This window comes from Anarrhichthys ocellatus, unplaced genomic scaffold (assembly GCF_004355925.1).
Source record: "Anarrhichthys ocellatus isolate YVR2014 unplaced genomic scaffold, GSC_Weel_1.0 scaffold37, whole genome shotgun sequence".
Lineage (NCBI taxonomy): Eukaryota > Metazoa > Chordata > Actinopteri > Perciformes > Anarhichadidae > Anarrhichthys > Anarrhichthys ocellatus.
In genome coordinates this window covers 417,635-438,638 of record NW_022280067.1, presented here as the reverse complement: position 1 = coordinate 438,638, position 21,004 = coordinate 417,635, and the positions used below count along the sequence as shown (strand labels likewise).

The 21,004-nt window shown below is 42.2% G+C and overlaps 3 protein-coding genes across 5 annotated transcripts in view; 1 reads left to right on the top strand and 2 right to left on the bottom strand.

Moving 5' to 3' along the window:
• Nucleotides 1-496: 496 nt before the first annotated feature.
• LOC116394079 (heterogeneous nuclear ribonucleoprotein A0-like) lies at nt 497-2,255 on the bottom strand. Its single transcript, XM_031866878.1, has one exon. The coding sequence runs from the start codon at nt 2,185-2,187 to the stop codon at nt 1,252-1,254; it is 936 nt and encodes a 311-aa protein (XP_031722738.1). The 5' UTR covers nt 2,188-2,255; the 3' UTR covers nt 497-1,251.
• A 2,698-nt stretch (nt 2,256-4,953) lies between these two features.
• maea (macrophage erythroblast attacher, E3 ubiquitin ligase) lies at nt 4,954-12,780 on the bottom strand. The gene is made up of 9 exons (XM_031866876.1): nt 12,682-12,780; nt 9,569-9,751; nt 8,257-8,460; nt 7,874-7,996; nt 7,372-7,448; nt 7,162-7,270; nt 6,072-6,205; nt 5,588-5,783; nt 4,954-5,484 (listed from the first exon to the last, which is right to left on the bottom strand). The coding sequence occupies exons 1-9, from the start codon at nt 12,748-12,750 to the stop codon at nt 5,389-5,391; spliced, it is 1,191 nt and encodes a 396-aa protein (XP_031722736.1). The 5' UTR covers nt 12,751-12,780; the 3' UTR covers nt 4,954-5,388.
• Nucleotides 12,000-21,004, top strand: part of LOC116394076 (C-terminal-binding protein 1) — a 26,043-nt gene continuing 17,038 nt past the window's right edge. For 2 of the 3 annotated variants that reach the window (XM_031866873.1, XM_031866875.1), the window contains exon 1: nt 19,955-20,080. In XM_031866873.1, coding sequence (XP_031722733.1) covers nt 20,041-20,080 — 40 coding nt within the window. In that variant the 5' untranslated portion in view covers nt 19,955-20,040. Of the gene's footprint in view, nt 12,137-13,558; nt 13,602-19,954; nt 20,081-21,004 lie in introns of those variants that run through there. The other variant, XM_031866874.1, reaches the window with a different exon arrangement.

Genomic DNA, 21,004 nt, shown 5'->3' with positions numbered 1-21,004 from the left:
ATAATGGCACACCTGTGCACCAATATATTCCATACATTGTTGACCAACACAGAGTGAAGACAGGTTGATTTACATACCTAGTTTGCTGGATGTGGATATCCTAAAGAGATATTTCAGACTCCTATCACAATCGACCCCAGGTAATCAACAGGGTCCTGATGTAGCCTACAAACAAACTGCTACGGCTATTATGGCTGGGAAAGCATACTGGAATACGAGTAAGAACACCTAATAGGAAGTAGGAATAATCAAAGATAAATATGTCCACATATAAATATGTATTCAAAGGAACAATATGTAAAGAAATATTAGCAAACCACATTAAGTTTAAAAACAAATTCAAACCCTACAAAGCCTACATGCAATGGCTGTGGGTAGACTACAATGATTATCACCCACCTGAGTGTAAGGGGGTAAACTGTGGGATGCCATGTAACTTATAAACCTGTGGATGAACTTGAGGAAGCCTGGGTTAAATAAGTAAAGTAAACTAAGCTAAGTGGTATAACGTTTTATTTAAAATGAACATACATAAGCATACCAAAAAGTGTTTTGTTAACAGTAGGTTGTGTTCTCCAGACATGAAAGTATACAATATACATTAGATATTGCTACAGGTAAATGAGAAATGAACAATATATCGAAACTATTCACTATGAGTGAGGAAGAGGAGAGGAAACAAGGAAACTGGATCCTGCAGTATCACGTTCCCGCCTTTGTGACCCCAAGTAAGATACAAGTTGTTTATCAGTATAACAAAGCTATGAAATCCATTACCACAAAAACATGCTTTCTCATCCTCATACATTGAAAATCACACTAAGTTTACTCCAGAAAAAAAACAAAAAAACGAACCTTTAATTGCTTAAAATGCAAATATTAGGAAAATCAGCAACAATCCTACATCGAAATTTGCAAAAAGAAACAACGTGTGAACGCAAATAAAAAATATCCATAACTCTAAACGACAGCTAACACGCGTCTGCGTGGGTATAACGTTACATAATAAAAAAAAGGGATCACTGTGTTTTTATTCTTCATTTTTTTTTTTTTTAAATGTGTCCTAGTTGAACGGCAAACTTCTGCTCGTTATTATCAGGTTTTTTCTGGGAAGTGACCTTCCTACCTGTTTGGGTTTTTGAGGTCTGGTGATTAGGGGGTTGTCTCTGTGTCCGTAATCTCTGCCCTTAGATTAGATTTTTGGCGTCCAAATCCTGGCTGGAGGGGCAAATTTGTGTTGATTTGACGCTGTTAGTAGCCGCCACCACCATAGCCACCGCCGCCGCCACGTGGGTAACCGCCGCCGCCACCTCCGCCGCCGCCACCTCTGTTGTAGGGAGCAGCGCTCCTCTGGCCGCCGAAGGGAGGCCCTTTCATGGGACCGTAACCAGAAGAATGCTGGCCGTAGCCGCTGCCAAACTCGTTGTAGCCGTTTCCACCTCCGTAGCCACTGCTCTGGTCTGCGTAACCACCGCCATATGGCGCTCCGTAGCCACCGTAGCCGCCACCGCCGCCTCCACCACCGTTGTAGCCTCCGCCATTTCCGTAGTTGTAGCCTCCGCCGTATTCCCTGCCGTAGCCATTTTGATTTCCCCTCATGCCCCTACCGCCCCTACTGCCTCTCGGAGACATGCCGGTTCTGCCGGCCGCCTGCATCTCCTGCTTGGTCAGGGCTTTCTTCACTTCGACCTTGTGTCCGTTGACCGTGTGGAACTTCACAACGACGGCTTTGTCTGCCGCGTCGTGGTCGGTGAAGTAAACAAAGCCGAAGCCTCGCTTCTTTCCGGTCTCCTTCTCCGAGATGACTTCGGCCTTCTCGATTTCGCCATACTGTGAGAAGTACTCACTCAGATGCTCCTCTTCGATGTCGTCCTTTAGGCCGCCGACGAAGATCTTCTTCACCTTGGCGAGGGCCTCGGGCTTGTTGGCGTCTTCTCGCGCCACGGCCCGCTTCACCTCGACCGCGTTGCCGTCGACGGTGTGAGGCCTAGCCGCCATTGCTGCGTCAGCCTCCTCCGGCGAGGAGTAGGTCACGAAGCCGAAACAGCGGGACCGCTGCAGCTGCTTGTTCACGACGACGACGCAGTCGGTGAGGGAGCCGTACTGCTCGAAGTGCTTCCGCAGGCCATCGTCGTCGGTGTCCACGTTTAGACCGCCGACAAAAAGTTTGCAAAGCTGGTCAGTCATTGTTGAAATAAGTAGGATTTAGTCAGAAGATGTGTTAAGCTCAAAATGGTGGAGGCGGATGAACGCAGCCGTATTTATACCGGACGCTTGTGACGTCAGACACGCGCTTGATAATATGTAACACCTCTTCCGGTCCGCTACTCGTTCTATTGTGGGACAAAAGACGACAGATGCTTCCATTAAAACGTATAAAAACACTGAATTTAAGTTACTAAAAAAAATAACAATACTACGGCATGCTAAAGAAAAAATAACGTTGTAGTATTATGACGGTTTATGTCAAAATGCATCGATCAAATGCTGTCGTGCTAATATTTATAAATGCTAATAAAAAGACAAACAAAAAGCTACATTTTGGAACTGTAATACGCGAAGCTCCCAAATCATAAGGCCCAGTTAATAAAATTATCTTCTTGGGCAACTGAATATGTTCATATTTAGTTCATGGGTTTAAAACAAAACTACATTAACCAAAAATGAAATGTGGTACCCTGTGTGAGTGAAATTAGGCTATATCACAAAAATATACTTCATAATTTATCAGCAATAGCAGCCTGGTTAGTGCAAGAGCTCCATAACTGCACTTTAGTGAACTTGGTTAAAATTTTTGTAATTTAAGTGGAAGTTTATAGCAGTGAGGGAAAGGGCAAAATTTAAAAAAAGTTCTGCTAATTCAACATGAAACCTCTTGTTTGAAATTAAAAATCTAGAGGTAAAACACTCCACTTCTGTAATAATTAAGTAGTCAATCAATACGCAATTAATTGTCCATTTTTGTTCATCAACCAATAGTTACATTTGGGGATTTGTTTATCCGTTTATGTTACTGTAATTTTAATATTCTGGGGTTTTGGGCTGTTGGGTTTTAAGATGTTACATTGGGCTCTATAAACTAGTTTTGGGCATTTGTCTTACTCATTTCTTGGATTTGATAATGAATCCTTGAATTTATAGAATGCTCTATAACATAAATTATATTAAGTTTCTTGCAGCCCCCCCAAAAAACAAAATTTCCATGCAAGAGCACACAAAACAAGCTTACTGGAGGCCGATTTATCATCAAAATCAAGGTTTAGTTTTTATTTACAGATTGTGGATTCTAGAAAGAACAGTGAAAGCCCACAAAATCAAGTGTGCTTCCAAATCTTGTCACATTTGTCTAGTTGTTTTGTGCTCATGGTGATCAACACTACAATAAACCTGTAAGCATGTTTATTTTACTGCTGGACCAACAACCGCCCACACAGAATGCTGACCCCCTCCGACCACGGAGCTGCAGTTTCAGGTGAAAGACACAGGTCACATTTCCATGTCAACAGAGTTGCGGTGAGTCGTTAATCTCGTCACACCTACCTGGGTTTATGGCGACGCTAATGTTGGAGCCCACGGAACAAAGTAGACGCGGCAAATAATGAAACACTGAAATCAAAAGTTCACTGAAATCTTTATGAGGCATATTGCTCATGAAACAATCCCTTTATCTATTCTACCGACACAAATACACAGGACAGTCTGTGTCTTTACAGATACACTTCCAAATCATTTATGGACACAAATGAGGCAACTTTTGGTTTGTCAATAAACAACACATGGAAGAAATGAATGACCACAGATTGATCATGTCTAACATAAAACTGCATTTTTTTTTGTTGGACTGCTTAGTGTGGCTGTTTAAGGTTACATTTTTTACAATTTGAGGGTAATTTGTTGTCGCTGAAGTCCAGATTTGTTCCAATCACACTCCTCGTCCATCTATCTTCTCCAGTAGGGTTTCAAAGTCATAGAGGAGGAGTCATGAAAAGGCAGGATTGTCCAACCAGCAGTCTAATCAAGGTTTTGATCCAGCCTCTTAATGCCTTATATTCAAATAAAGGCAGGTACTGTGTGTGCATTGAACTACATAGTGTTAGCAGTATGTGTACCTCTCCGTAGAGCACAAGGCTGAACAAATATCAGCACCGTCTTTCCCTTTATTGTCTTCTTCTTTGTTGGAAAATGTGTTAAGGAATTCAAACTATTTGAGCAATGTTTGATTAAATAAAAAGCAGCCAGGGCCTCATCTTTAAACAGAATAAATATCCTAAATTCACCGATATGTAAAGAAAAAAAAAAGAAATTGGAGAACTGCAAACCTCAAACACAAAAAAGGAAGACAATTTGTTCAATAATAAAAAATAAAAAACACATTTGAGATGGTTGTCTTGTTTGAATATTGCGTAATTTTCATTATGGAAGTAAATACAGCACAATTAATATTACCAGCGTCCTCAAAGATGAGTTAACTTGAGGATACTGTCGGCTATATCAGGTTTACAACACCCAAGAAAAGACTTGTTCAGTTCACAGAGCATCTTGGTAAAAGGATAATCTTCGTTGTTACTTGTCCCCAAAACTCCTGAACTTAAACATGAGGATGATCAATTCCCATCTAATATTTACATTTGAAAAGGAGCCAACAGCGGCCCGAATCAGGCTCCATTTTCACGACCAAGGGGGATGAAATGCAAAAAAAGGTAGGCCGTTTAAACAGGAGGCTTTTAACATATACCCCCCCGCCCCCCAACCCACTGAAAACATGGCCAGAAGACAAAGGATGTCAACAGCATGCATCACAGAATGAAATGCTACCACATGACCAGGAGGCCAGCCATGTTTGCCTTGAAAAAGGCCCAAATCTCATGTGTTAATCTGGTGAATGGAGTGAGTTTAACACAGTCCTGCACATGTTTTTTTCTTTAGTAACAAAGGAACACCACTAGTGAAAAGTCAAAGTAACCTCAACAGGTTTTTATTTGTTGTAATAAAATCAAATAACTACCGAGCAGTTTTTCCCACCCCATCAAGTCCTTTACTGTAGTCTCTAAACTTCAACTCCTGGACCTTTCAGATAACGAAACTGTTGATAGTCGCTGTGCTTGAATAGATCAGATCAACTTCTTGTTCTTTAGCCACATCTAAAACCAGAGTCTCAAAGGAGAGGATCCCAGTTTCTGTGTAGTAAAACGGGAGGGGGGAAGGGAACTGGTGAACTTGCGCCAGATCGTGTTTTGGGAGAGGGGGGGTTGTGGGGAAATGCCGGGTGTGTCTGTGAGGGGGGGGCACTGGATCACAGCTCCACGGTGTGGCTCTCCGAGTAGGCCTGGTCACATGGGATGGATGACGGGGATACTCGTCTGGATACTCTACGGGTCATCCGAGTGATCACATGATGTAGACCTTCTCAGCCTGAGAGAAGTTGAAGACTTCTTTGGTTCTGGGACACACCACTTTGTCATCTTGGCGGATGGACAGAAGGGACTGGAAGAGATAACGAGCACAAACAACAAACGTTTAGAGGACTTTTTCCTTCTTCTGTACTGTGTTTTAAAGTATATAATACTAGTACTCTTGGATTACTCACATTATAGCCGTAGACGTATCCATTAGGCAGCATCATGGGAGGGTTGTTTTCATTCATGACCTCCCCAGAGATCTTACAGACTAGTCTGGAGTTGGCGCAGTGGGCCATGGGTAGCGGTTGGGCCAACTTGTTGAGGGATTTACTGCACACTGGGCAGTCTGGGTTCTTTGAGGTACCGTCCTCCTTGTAGCACTGACTGGAAGAGGCATGGAGGTTCAGGAAAATATATGAATTTCTCAATGTGTGATGTTATTGTGGGTCTCACAGCGGACAGCATCAGCAGAAAGAATAATCCACTCACAAAGGTTTTTCGTTTCTAGCTTTGAGGTCGTATTTTTACCTTCATTAGACAGTAGGAGCAAATAGAAGAAGACTAAAAGTGATGTGTGATCAAGACCTCATTTGATAGACTTAAATCTGACAATTTTCACAATTTAGTTTTTCAGATGCAACTTATCGTGGGAAACAAACTACGGTAGGATACGGCGTCTTGATGGCAGACAGACCCGCCTGGAGGGTGATAGTGAACACAGAGTTGTTTCCCAGCTGGTGCAGTCTGTAGTTATCATATCGGAACTGCTGGATCAGCATCTTCCAGCGGGCTGGATCCAAAAGATCCTGATGGAACAGAAAGAACAAGAGACGGAAGACAGTGAGAGTTTTACACCGACAGCCAGTTCAAGACTTCAGACCCAGAACTCAGTGTCACACAACTCAACACCAACATGCTATTTTGTTTCCTATACACACATTGTTAACTACATTGCGTCCACTGGGAGTAATCAGTGTTCAGTGTGTCTCTCACCGGTGCTCCGGAAACAACAACATCAGGGTAGTTTCTGATTTTAGACTTTAGATATAATGTCCCACAACATCACGATAAAGACAATGGAGACCAGAATGTTTTGCTTATAAGCATAGTATACTTGAGAGGAGTTGGACAACTGGTTCTAACAACCTGAATAACTCCAGATTTGGATTGTTTGTTTTGAACAAACTGTGATTAACGGCTCTCTGCTTCCCAAAGTGTTCTCACTACAAAGACATCAGTTATAATGTAAATGCTGTTATCTAGATTAAGTTACAGCTACATGCTTCTGTTCAGCTGTGAACAACGGTGGCAACATTTTCATTAAACCTGATTAAATTCATAAGTGACTTTACATTCACATCCTCTCTGCTTGCAGAAAAAGGCTAAACGCTTTTTGAGCCTTGTTGTTGTGGTGCCTCATATACAAGTCTGCTTCTCTGAGGATTTTAAAAATAACAGCACTGCTATTGAAAGCAGCCATTAAGCTAAAAGTAGCTCAAGGGGGAGTTGAGATTATTCTTTAGAAGGCAACAGAGGCCCTCTAGTGGCGGCTCTGGTCTCCATACAGTTCCACACTGTATTATTATTAATATGAATAAAGTTGATGCCAGTGAACAAGCATCTGTTATGTTTCTGATTCATCAGTTGTTGCTGTGAATTAGCTCAAACGAGTATACCCTAATATAGAAAATACAACATGTGTGTGTGTGATCAAATACAATCTTATATACATATGTATAGCAGGAAAGACTGAAGCTGTCACCTTGTATGGAGAGATATGCGTGTCTGATGGGAAGGCCAGCATGCCCATCACCTGCCGAACCTCATCCAACTGTCCACCCTCCGCTTGGCTGAAGTGCTTCCTTGCATGTCTGAGACACACAGAGACACACCAGAGGAAGATCAGTGGGGGGGATGTGATGTTCGTTTAAAAAAGGAAGGTAAGAGAGTTAAACACGCATGTGTGTATTACCTGACTGCATCCATGCGTTTGTTTTGTCTGATGAGCTCGATGAACTCCTGGATTCTCAGGCTGAACTCAAGACAACTCTGCCAAAGAAACAGACGACGCCAGTGAGTTCAAACCACTGAAGTGCTGCCAAATCCTCATAGTTCTCACTTTGCCCGTAATGAACCGTTAGAGCAGAGCAGGCAGAAAGCTGATCTCTTTCATAAAACTCCTGCAGTGCTGGTGGAGTCTCAAGATTCCCTTTCAATCTTTTATCACCCAAAAGGTTTTTTGTAACAGCTGGTAGAAGTTATAAGTAACAGCTGGAACTAAAACGTATCTTCATTTGGCAGTGAACTGGAGCTAAACTAGACCAACAATTCTCAAATTATATTTCCCCGAACAGCTCAGCATCTCAAACTTGGACTCACCAAACAAAGTAACAGTTTCTGAGCACAAACAGTGCAGATTATTGTTACGGGCATTCAGTATTAGTCTTTGATTCCTGAGGTAAATATCTGACTACCTTCATCTTGCGCAAGCGGGACTTGTTGTCGTGGCACCAGGCTAGGCAAGTGGCCGTCTCCTGCCTCTCTAGAGACTCCTCCACCTCCTTAGCTGTGAGAAACATCTCAATGTTGACCAGGTCCTAAACATACAGGAGAGTGGATGTATGGAGAGGGAAGAAGGGCATCGGAAGAACAAAAGAATGTGGTGGTTCATGGTAGCACAGGTTCAGAAACAAGTGGTAAACAACAGATCAATAAACGCATTAAAAAGCACAAATGTTCAGGTATCAGGATGACACAAAACACACAATAAATGTGTTAAACTGACTGAACTCAAAGAACTCGGGAGTCTTCTGAATGACCGTGAGACAAAACGGATCATTGACACACAGACAATCACCTCTATACCGCTCTGTCTGGCCAGTTTAACAGCTGTGTTGTAATAGCCGCAGCGCAGCAGATGCTCCACCATCATTCGGTCCATGCGCTTCTTCTTCCACAGGTTGACTGAGGCCGGCTGGTCGCTGCTGTGCTCCTTCAAGTGCTCGATGCGACGCTTACACAGCTTGGCGCTCTCGTCCTCTGCTTGGATGGACTCTGCAGCCTGCAGGACAGACGCACACACACACGCACACACACAACAATGATCAAGATATCTACAAAAAGCTGAACATGCATCAGGACAAAAACTTTTAAATTGACGGGCAATAAGTATCCATTCTTGGCACTGCTGCATTATCTGAAAGAAGGATTTCTTTTCAGATTTAATTAACCAAACAGAGTTTTATTACATTTTATGTAACAAAGCTCATCTTTGAACAGGAAGAAACACCGAAAATCACAAGAAAACTGAGCCTTTCTCAAGTGACACAGAAGCAAGTAAACAGTGATTACATTGTACAGATTGCATTCCTATGTGCACTGTTCCATGAAAACCACCATTTTAGATTAGGCTTCAAAATAAAATTGCTTTGCTTTGTCTTCTCTCATTAAATCTCCTTGAACTAAACTCTCCCTTTCACATTTCACTCTTGACTTTTGGACTACTTTTCTCTGCACCAGAGATTTGGCCCAACATGTTTGGAGGAAAGTGACAACCGGGCCCCTAGTGTAGTATCTAGTATCTATCAACACAAGGTGTATACTATGTGTATACTATGCCACAAAGTACCTGCAGAACAACATGTTGGCACAAAGGAGAAAAACAGAACTGCAGAAGTGTGTTTGGATCACTTGCCGTGTGTCGTTTTAGAAAAGGCTCGACAGAAGTACCAGCCGGGCAACATTCCACCGCTGAAAACACAATCCACATAAAGAAGACCAAAGCCACAGTACTGTGCTTTTGTCACCAGGGGCGAGTAATGTGGCGTTGAACAGTTTGCTTTCGCTGAGGGGAGACTGTGTTTGTAGACCAGATACCGCTGGTGGAGTAAGTACCGGGGTCAATAACACTAGTACGATTCAAAAAACCCGGTCTTAAAGCGTAGTAACAACAGAGTAAACAGACATGATTGTTGTGATAAATCTTCCACATACATAGCTGCACTTGCTACGTTAAACCAACGTCAGATTTTCTCTGCAATCACTATTTTGTTCAAGCGCTTTTACTGGACAACTAATTTTTAATCTGTAGATAAAAACACTTCCTGGAAGTAGATAGAGAGGAGACTGCAGTGTGAAAGTGTGTGTTTGTGTGCATCTGTATCTCTGACCTTCCTCTTCAGGGCGCTGAGTTTCTCCACCACACCATCCAGCAGTGACACCACAGAGTCCACCACCGGGAAGCTGCTCAGCGTCTTCTCCAGCTCGGCGACGACCATCGTCACGTGACTCGTCTCCCGGTCGATGTTCTTCTGAGCCGCCCTGAAACGTTTGTTCAGAGTCTCGTACGGCACCTGCAACGACAAACACAAGGGGCTAGTTACCTCTGTGCATCAGGCATTTTAGACTTAGCGGTGGCAAAGAGCAAGCCTATCACTCAGTGCACACAATTACATCTAGCGGATTATGGTTTATATTTTGCAAAAGGAAGATGGTTCTTTGAATAGCTGAGCTACAAAGTCTAATGTTTGGCTCTAATAAATGTAGAAAAAAGTCAGATACAATTAGATTGTGACATCTACGAAAAGAAAACACAGTGAGGGTAGAAAATGACCTGTATCCAACAAAATAAGACTTATCTATGATCAAATCAAACAGCGCTTTGCTCTGTTATCACAATACAAGCTGATACCTGTGAACCCGATTAATTGGACTGTTGTGGTTCCTTCGCTGAGATATTGTGTAAAAAGCACAAAAGGAGTGCTTTGATCCATTACAAGGATTTTGTTTCTTTCAAGTTAGAGCCAAGTTCATTTCACAGGTCACTAACGGAGAGGAAAACTATGCAAGCGTGCCCTATGATTCAGATATTTCCGTGAACCAAAGAACAGTTTAGTATGCACTAGTAAATATTCATTAGTGTCCAGATGAAAGAAACACGGGTCTTATTCTGCTCAGGTATGTGTCAGGAATCGGTATGAGAGGGAAGAGATGAACAAAGCACTGGCTTTACGTCAGTCTATAGAAATGTCCCCCCCCCCGCCCGAGGGCTCCATCCAGACCAGGGTCTACAGTCGATGCTGATGATTACAGCAAGATGTAGAGAAAGACTAATCAATTCATAAATCATGCAAACAATTCCCAGTGTATGCAAACAAACAAGGTTCAGCAGCAATGTCTTGGAACTAGACCACAGAGATGATTGTGTTACAAACTCTACTGAAGAAACTGTGTATTTGACAGTTATAGTATTATGTATGTTATAAGTACGTTCTCAAATTGCTGGATCTGGTATCGGCAGCAATGGGCTGATCTGATATTGGATACCGATATTTTCCTAAATAACAATTCAGTACACATATGTATAATAACTATGTATACCCTATGTATAAGGAAAGAAATGCAGCAAATTCATGCACATAACGTTATTTCCCAGGTATTACATTCACTGGATAACCCTAAACAGGCATTCAAACCTGGATATTTTATCTTCAAAGACGTTTCTCATGAATTTCCAGAATATGTACTACATCACAACATATACAGCTTTACATTATTTTGGCCTTTTCCCAAAGTTAGTTAGATAGTTTCAACAGGAGATGTTAAAAGAAAACATTAGTTTACAAATATTACCTTTTTGGAAATGATTGGGTACTAGATCTTAGATATTGTATAAAGATTACTCTTTTCCATACAGCCATGGTGTACTTGACAGATGTCATGTAAATCAGCCATGAGCACATTTCAGACAGCTTTTACATTACAGTGTTAGCGAGGCCGACACTGTGCGAGTGGTTGCCCGTCATGATTGGCTGGGAGGCGGCTCCAGAGACAGCTACAAGCCCACTACAGGCAGAGCACAATACTCATTAACGACAATCAGAATAACTAAAATCATTAAATTAGGTGATTTGGACATACCTCTAACACAGACACATTTGTTGTAGCATTATCTCATCATCTCACTGTGATGGGTTTGTACTTTAACAAACCACTGGAAACAAAGCCTTTCCACTGATGCACGTAACAGTTATATATATATATATATCTCATTTCCTTTAAGAATGCTTGAGGTATGCCCTGCTTTGTCCCAACTGAAAAAGACCAAATATATAAAAAATAAATAAGCACATAATATCCAACATATGTGTTTGGTAATGCAGATTACTCAGTGTCTGTGTCAGGCACCGTTGTGATTTTATTATCCATAACTGTAATCAACACTGAAGACTCCCATTTGATACCAATTACAACCATCACTCCTGTCTTAAAATGGTGCCCATCATCCTTACTGCAGCATCCAAGCCAAAGACACAAACAGACACACACACATCCCCCCCAAAACCACAGCCATGCTTTGGACTCAACACTGCCAACGACACGTTTACATGCATCATGGCAACGCCATGCAATTAGTTGCCACAAAAGCTGTCAATACATTGCTACTCACAAACGTGCTTTTTTTTTTTTTTTTTTATAAATACGACGACAGAGGAGCAGCCCGGACTTGTTTCAGCTCGTGGTGTCGCAGTAACGTTGTGTGGATGTGGAATGGAGGAGGAACGGTAGTGTGTGTGTGTGTGTGTGCGGCAGCAAGGCTGTGATTTCTCTCGCTGGCCATTTTGAAGTGCAGAGAGAGGCAGCAAGCAGAGATCTGATGACATTGCGCTCTCTCCACCTCCAACCGATCCATCCTCCAGCCCAGCTAGAATTTGCATGCTCGACGTTACGTTTATCTGGTAGGCTTTATCCTCTTTTTGGTGGCCTAATGCTGGTTTTCCACCACATAGCAAAACTAGCTTAGCAGGCCACTCAACGCCAAAGCAAGCAGTTTATTTGACGTCGTGCTTTGGTTATTGATTGGGTGAGAAACCACGTGGTAACACGTTCTGTGTCAGTGGTGATGGCTATTGTTTTAACGGACCATTCTGTCACAAACAGGCTTATCGTTAAGCTAACAGCTCTGAGGGCCTATGGCTGACTTGACGTCGATAATAAGTACCAAATGAGGGCAGCATATAGCCGGCTAACTAGCCACCAGCTACTTTGTATTCATCAAACTGCTTTATCTTTAATATGGCTCATCAAACACAGGTGGTTAGTGGGCGCTGCTACCTGGCTAAGCTAGCCCAGCTAACATTAGCCTCCCTGTCAAGTCCGCTGGTCTCGCTATCAAATTAACTAATAATCCCCATTTTTCCAAATACCATTGAACGCATCGTGTGTTGTGGACACACTAGAATCGTTAGGGGATTAATATATGAGCGTTTCGGTTTTCTTTTACCTTCAGGGTGGGATATTCTTGGACTTTGAGAGCCATCGACAGTTGAGATGCTGTCTCTTGCACCGCCATCTTGGTTTTTCTGGTTTTCTAGTGGTTGTTTGTGTTTTTTTTTCTCTGTGAGCTCAGAATGGCATCAGTGCTCACTACCGCCACCTGGTGGCACGGTGTCGGTACTGACTCATCAAGATTTGTGCTCTTCTTATCTCAAGTAGCAAATCCCTGTTTAAAAACGAGATTAAGCATTTTATTGATTCAATGCAAGAGTTGCAGACAATTATGGATTTTTTACTTTTTTTAATATTCTTTGCTGTTTTATTACTTATTTAGTTATTTAGAGTACTTATTTTGATCTTGTTTTTTATTATGTCTCTTGCACGATCCACTATGCTGCTGTAATCCTGTAAATGTCCCCGCTGTGGGACTAATAAAGGATTATCTTATCTTAAAACAATACCACCAGGCGATGCGTTTATTAGCTGTAGTGGCTCTCTCTTTAACATCACGTGCTCTTCATGGGGACATTTCACAAGCAGTTCGTCCAGTTGTCAATTCCTAGGAATTGAATTTCCATTTTTCTGCTGACCACTTCATGTACCTCTTGTCCACACTGGCTCATGAATTGAGAGACAACTAGCAATCTTACCCGCACACTCATTTCAATTCATAATTTTAATTCCTGTTTTCTGTTATTAGTTTTTTGTCTACCTCCATATGTGTAAAGTGTCATAGTCCCCAGAAAAGGCTCAATAATGATCATTATCCTTAAATAATGCAGTCCAGACTGTTAAATGTTTCTGTAATTAAATCCAAGACTGCAGTAAATAATGAACAAATGAATGGGTCAGCATCATGCAACATGTTTTCTGTTATTCTTTAGGGCTGCTAATGCTGCTAATGATGCTACTTTGCCACAAGCAGAGGTGAGTTTGAGCTGTATCAATAATTACATTTATAAACTTTATTTTAAGACAAGATTCCTTTCCTACTTTGCTAACTAATAATCACATATTAATTGTTTGAAGTCATAGATAAGTAACACACACAGATACAATAAATATTGAAGATGTCCCCTTAGAATCATAAAATGTAGAATAGGAATTATACTTTTCAACCATCTGTAGTAGGTATCTTTTTCATTACATAGAAACAATCACCCGTTCCATATCATGATCACATGTCTTTTTCTGTGCGAGTGAGAGAATAACCCCCCACACCGCGGTGAACATATTGCCATTGGCTGCTGTCCAGTGCTGCACTTTGCTGATTGGCTGGCTCAAGCTCTAATGGCTCACAATTGGCCCATAATCTACTGCATGCCCCACCCCCACCCAGTTTAGGAACAAAGTGGAACAGTGGACACACAGAGAGGAAGGTGGTGCAAGGTTTGTGATGTATTTCTGGCCCCCGTATCGAGTGCTTCCTGTGTGTAGCATGTGTGTAGTATGTGTGAGTGTCTAAGTGTGTAAAGGGGTGTGTGTTCATGTGATAGCAGCGGCTGTGCTCACAGCTGGGCTCTGCTGTGTGTTCTGGTTTCGAGGAGATAAAACTCTGCTGAGCCAAGTAATGGGGCATGTGTGTACTCACTGTATGAAGGCTTTGCTTGTGTGCGACTGTATGAATGTGTGTTTCTTTGTTTGTGTGACAGGAGGATTATTATTATTATTATTATTATGATGAATAAATTGGTGGAGAAATGGGTATTTCTGCATCTTTTATGATGGATTTCACACAGCGGATGTTGAATGTTGGTGAAATTTATTGAATCTATAAAGAAGCTATTAGTCTCTATTATCTAAGGACTGAAGAAAAACATACTCGTTTAAAAAAAATGTTCTTAACATCTAATTACATATTTAATAAAGCCTTACACTGATGTGGAAATGTGTTTTTTATTAAAGTGTACTTCACTTTAATGAAAAAAAGAGCTTAACAGAGTGCTAGATCCTCATGCATGGTTGCTCTTTCCTCATGTGAAGACTTTGTCAACTGTGCATTTAGAAAGGAACACGTTTTTAGAGTAGAGTGCTCTTTTATTCCTATTGACACTCGTCAATAGGAATACTGAAACAATTGAATAGTTGATCGACAGAAAAATGTGGTGTAATCATTTGAAAGCAAAACATTACTTTGTAATCGGTTCTCTTTTTCTGCCTTTCTTGGTCTTATAAAATAATAAATGTAATCTGTTTGAGTTTTGGACCGTTGGTCGGACAAATCAGATCTGAAGACACCGGGGGCCGTAGAAACTTGTGATGGGCGTTCTTCCTAATTTTCTGACATTTAATAAAGTCAACAATTTAATTAACAACGTATTTAATGGTAAATTATGTTCTTATGAGAAAGTAAAAATACTTTGTATAAATGAGACACAGGGACTACGGTAGATATTAGATGTTGAAGTAGTATTAGACAGTATCTCTCATCTTAAGATCTTCAATTCTCGACATCAAACCTTCTGTAAGATCAATAATTCCTCTTCCTTTAAATGTCATTCTTTCCATTTTCTTATCCTCTTCCTTATATGCTCCTGCTTTTTTACTGCATCCCCATTCCTCCTCACTCTCATCTTTCTTTTCTGACAACCTGTTCCTCCATTCATCTCTTTTGTTTCTGTCCTGCTGCACCTACTCTATGTATTCCACCTCCTTTTTCAATCTTCTCTTTTAGACATGGATCAGATTCTCCATGCCTCCGCTACCCGCCTCCTCCTATAGTAGATTAGATTGCTAGTTTCTCCAATATCTGCTCTCTCCTCTGTAGTGGCATCCACATTGCTCTGCAGCTCACTGTCAGTATCCACAAATCCAATTTGCTGTATGTGTGTGTGCCTGCATCTGCACATTTACAGCTAGTACGATGGTCGGTGTGTTTCTTTGAAGCGGAGTGTAATCGTGCCTCTGAAACTCTGTGTGTGCCGACATCCATGTTTCTTGTCGTGTGTGTGTGTGTCTACATACTTGGTTAATTTTCTTTTTCTATACCGCAGTATGTCAATGCATTTGTTTTGCATGCAACTGCTTATGCGAGTGTACATATATTTCCCTGACTTGTATCTCGGTCTTTGTCACCATGCGTGTTGTTTGCGTGTGCCGGTGATAGCTCTGTGATTCGTGCCAAGTAGAGGCTAAAACAGCTTGCTAAACAGCTTTGTCACCAGCGTAATTTAGTTTACTTCCAATCACGTGAATATGGTGTATAGAAAGTGTTGAATTATAATTCTCGCGGTGCCCACGTTACATGAAGGCAACGTGGTTGAGGACAGTCCTCAGCCTTCTTTGTTATGCTGTCACTCATGATGACACGCCCCTCTCAGTTGATGACACGCCCCCACGCTAGATCAGGGTCAAAAGTCTGAACTGAAAATAACCGATCTGAAAGTGAAAAAAAGATTAGAAACCGAAAAAAAAGGATTTTAATCTGAAAATATAAAATCTGAAAAATATAAGACCTCAAATATCAAAATATATATGAAAGTGACAAAAAATGAAACGTATTCAAAAAAATTCCAGAACTGAATCAAAATTATATTCAACCCAAAAAAACTTTTCATTCATTTATTTTTATTTTGGATACATTGCTGTATTTTTCAATGTTCAAGACCACAACTTGAACTTTGAGGTTCAATTTTTTTTTTTTTCAAATGATCAAAACGTTTGACCTGGATTTAGCTCCATAGATTTAGCTCCATATCAGTCGGGGGTTGCTGCTCGCCCGGCCTCCGCTTGGTGCATCCGCTGAGAGGGAACTGAGCCATTAGACACGCTGCAGTGACTACAGAGAGAGGGAGGGAGAAAAGGGGGCGGCGTGGGTGTGGAGATGTACGGTGAGCTCTGCGGGGATGGAAAAAGAGGGTGAAAGAGATGCGGGACTGAGGAGTGGGGGAGTGGGGGGGGGTGATGGAGAGCGAATGAGATCGAGGGAGAAATTGGGAGGGACTGCATAGAAAAGCAAGATGGGCAGATGGAAGAGCAGGAGGTAAAGAGATGGAAAGGAGTGAGGGAGGGGAGCAAGAAGTAGAGGAGGAGGAGGAGAGAAACTACAAAAAGAGGAAGACAGAACAACAACAGGTGTGGAGTGATAAGGAGAGGAAACGGTGTAACTGTTAATGTCCACCCTCGCACAATATATGTGTGAATATCTGCTCAGTTTGCACACATGAAAGACTGAAGCGCACAAATAAACAATGCAAGGTAGTTAAAACCCCTAAATCTTTCCTCCCTTCACTTCTTCTCTCTTCTATTCTCCGCATTAAACACCCTGCCGATCATTACTTATTCATTCATTCTCCCTTCTACCTCTCTATCCTCTTTCTCTCTTTAGCTAGAGGAGTCCAGATATTGTCTTCTCCTCTCTCTCCATCCTTGTTCAGAAGCACTAAATATGTAACATGTTTCCTCTATCTCCCGGGGAACATTTGTCTCTCGCGTGTACGAGATGGTTGGAGTTCATTTGCCATCGGGCCCCCGTCAACGAGATAAATGTGTCTGTAGCTTCTCACGTCGTCGACTCCAGGTTGTCAGTTTGAATTTGGTGTAGAACCGAAGCTGGACCTGCATCACTTAACCGCTCCCTCGTGATACATGCAACTGGTATTATTTAATGACCTCATGGGTAAACCATCCAAGTGTGGCGTCACGACAAGTATAGAGATCGTTGTCAATTAAGGAGCTAATCAGTTTCGCCATTCAATTTGCATAATTTGTTCGGTGTGTTGCATCTTGCTTATCATGGCGAGACATTGGGCTGCTCAAGAGCTTCTTCTTCAGAAAGCAGGCTGATGCTCCGCAATTTTGGAGCAAAATTCGTAGAACTCCCCTCACAAAGCTCCTAATTCTCTCAGAAAACGATTAAATTAAGGGATCGGATTTTGACATTAGTTGCGCTTCAGTACGTGGGCGTTTTCTTGCCTGAAGTACAATCACAACCTGAATGATTCTGAATGTTCCAGAGTAGCTGCCACTACCAGCTGCAATTCAAAAGGGGACTTTAAGTCAACTTTTGCATGACTAACATGAGGGTTTTTACTGCTTCCCTCACTCCACTGCTGCCACAGACACAGATTTTGCCACTGTCCACAGCTGTTGTGTCATGGGTCAGCACATACACATACACAGCTGAATTTGTTATATTCGTGCACACAAAATTTGTGGGTTCGTGACCAAACAGAAGCAAAGCCTTTAGTTTTGATCTTAAGTGTGTTGAGTCTGTTTAATATTCGCTGTGTCACCTGCAGCTGGTCACAAATGTCATGTGTATTTTTTGTGGACCACATGTTTTGCTTCACCACCACGGTCATAGAAGTCTCAGTGTTGACTCCTTGTTGTGAGGAATGAATGAGTCATGTCCTCTCCAGCCGTGACTCCCCCATCTGGTGTGGACATCATTAAATGAACAGAGTCACAGAGGCTGGTGTTGGTGGTGGTATCGGCCTGCAGTCCCAAGTAAGCAGCAGCTACTAAACAGGCCAAATGCGACTTCACTTTGAACCTCTCGTGACACGAACCCTTGCAGACTTTTGATTAGGCATAATTTCAATCCGATGTATCCGCTATGGGACCCTGCGCCAAGAGACGGTGACGACCCTAACAGCTGGAGATTACAGTTAGATTATTTTATCAAAGAAAATACCGGGGCTCAGAGCTATCTACTCTTTAAAGGGAGCCAGAATTCCTACGTATAGCCCCCCTCCACTTTCTAAAAAAAGCAACAAGAAAAAAGGAGGAGCACACTGGTAGTTTTCCATTGAAGATAAAAAGTATTTTTTAAAGCTAAATATGTTGCCTGCGTCTGACAGGAGAAGATGAATGGTCGAGGTGATAACGTACGACAGTGTTGGAAACAACTGTTCCTCTGACTCTGACCCTCTGACGCCGTTTGGATTTGAACAACTCGCCCACTGGCTGTCTGTGACATTTACCAATAGTGAGGATGTGATGTAACCATCATTGCTGTTAAACTAGGTTAGGCCCTGGCAGTTAGGGGGGGAGGGGGGGAGGGGCTGAGGCTGCTTATATCACTGCGGTAATCAAGTGACCACGTGTAGATGAGAGTAACTGTAACTTCAGCACTGCAAGAATAGAAAGAGCCGGAGGAAGTGGATTGGTGTTAACCAGACCAAAGCCCATATACGGAGACTTTAAGAGATTAAAGTGGTTTCATGGCACAAGAGTTAAACGTTTATGATTAAAACACTACCTGCTATATTTACATTAACAACACAAGACAGAGCCGAGTTAGGCAATTCATTTAGCTCGCAGATAAAACAAATTGCTACCGGTTACACTACAAAAGTTTGTATGTTGAGTGTGTGTTTTAGCAAAAAACAACAATCCTTCAAAAGTAAATTATGGAAAAGTTTTGTACAACTCTATAATGATAATAACATTAGTAATATGGGTTTCTGCGTGATTTTCATTCTAATATTATCGCAAGACATTAAAAAGTATGTTTGTTTGCATGAAAACAATGTGCAAACACAGCACATTTACTCCCATAGACATTCTGAATTCATGTAAATCTGTAATATTTAGTAAGTGTGAATAGTTTAATGGTCATACCTATTTAAAATGATCTGTGTGAATGTCCTGAATGAACGCCGACACACATGGAAGTCAGATCTGAATTAGTTTTTATTGCAGAAGTAAACTCATAAAGTAGAATTAGAAAAACAAAACCAGCAATTCAGTTTGGTTGGGGAAACAACACTGATTAAAGCATCATAACATGTTCTCACTAATTACAATTGAGTTTAATGAGCTTTATAATTGTCTTCCCAGTGTCAGATGGAACAAGTTTGGCCTCTCTTGCCTCAGACTTGTAATTGCATAACTCTTTTTTCTTTTCTTTTTTCCCCCCCTGCCGTCTTTCAGGAAACAAAAGATGAATTTTGGCCAGTGTTAGCTCCTCCCCATTCCTGCTCTCTCTCACACACACACGCACACTCACACACACACACACACACACTCTTAAATGCAGCAGTGCTTGCATTCAGTACGTGTGCATGTTTCTTTTTAACGACAGAGGGAGACGGAAAGACAGGGAGATTTTTGCTATATTAAAAAGTGAGAAAGGGAGGTAGCTAGAGACGACAGGGAGGGGAAGAAGGGAGGGAGGGGTAAGACAGATAGAGAGCGAGCAGGCAAGTAAAGGGGACGGAAGGAAGGGGGGAGAGAGAGAGAGAGAGAGAGAGAGAAAGGAGGGGGAGCACATGTGTATGCTTGTCACTAAGGGGCTGGGAGAAGGACTACGGGAAACGAGGTAGCTGGCCACAGCCGCCATATGCTGACTGGATTCCTGTTCATGTCTGCTGTGTGAAGACTGTAGGTTTCTGCTGTGTGCTGGCCAGCTGGGGAACACGCCATGGGAAGCTCACATCTCCTCAACAAAGGCATGCCTCTAGGTAAACAACTAGCTCTCTGCTTTTATGTGGGAACTGTGTGTGCGTGCGTGTGTGTGTGTGCCAATATTAAGAACTCTACATTATTCTGCCTTCCTCTTCCTCTTCCCCTCCCCCCTTCTCTCTCTCTCTCTCTCTTCCTCTCCCTTTTTCCGTCTCCTCTTCCTCCTTCCCTTCTTAATTCTGTCTCACTCTATTATCTCTTTTATCGGCCCCAGTCTCGCTGAATGGTTAGCCTTTTCTCTAGCTCCCAGTGAGTGTGTGTGTGTGTGTGTGTGCGTGTGTGTGTGTGTGTGTGTTTGTGAAGAGGCAAATCTCTGCTATTGAAGGCTGCTTGAACACCTCCATTTGTGGCGACAGAAATAGATCTCTCTCTTTCTCTTTCTCTCTCTCGCTCTCTCTCTATCTCTCTGCTTCGAGGGCTAGCAAGGACATGACACATATTTCCCTTTCATTGTGCTTCTTTCTACGGAGAGCGGTTGCCTTGCCACACACACACACACACACACACACACACACACAGATAGGGAACTCATCTGTCACTCAGGTGACAGATGCTACTTATGATAGGGGCTGGAAAAGACGTTTCTAGAAAATGAGATCAAGGTGCTGCTGAGGAATAAGAAGGGGGGTTTGGGTGTGGAGGAGGAGGAAGAGGAAGAGGAGGAGGAGGGTGTGAGGATAAATGATCATCCACCCTTTAGCTGAATCATCGTATCGTTGGTCACCTAAATCTGGATTCGGGAAGAAATTGTAATGATTGTAATCTGTGATGTCATCAACAGGCTGCGGGCTGTGTCTTTTGATGACATCAAAGATTAAAGTTGCATCTCTGATCTCTCCCCCCCCCCCCCCCCCTCCTCTCCTAGTGATCTCCACATCCGCCCTAACTGTGCCCGAACAGCTCAAAGAATCCAAGGTCACCGG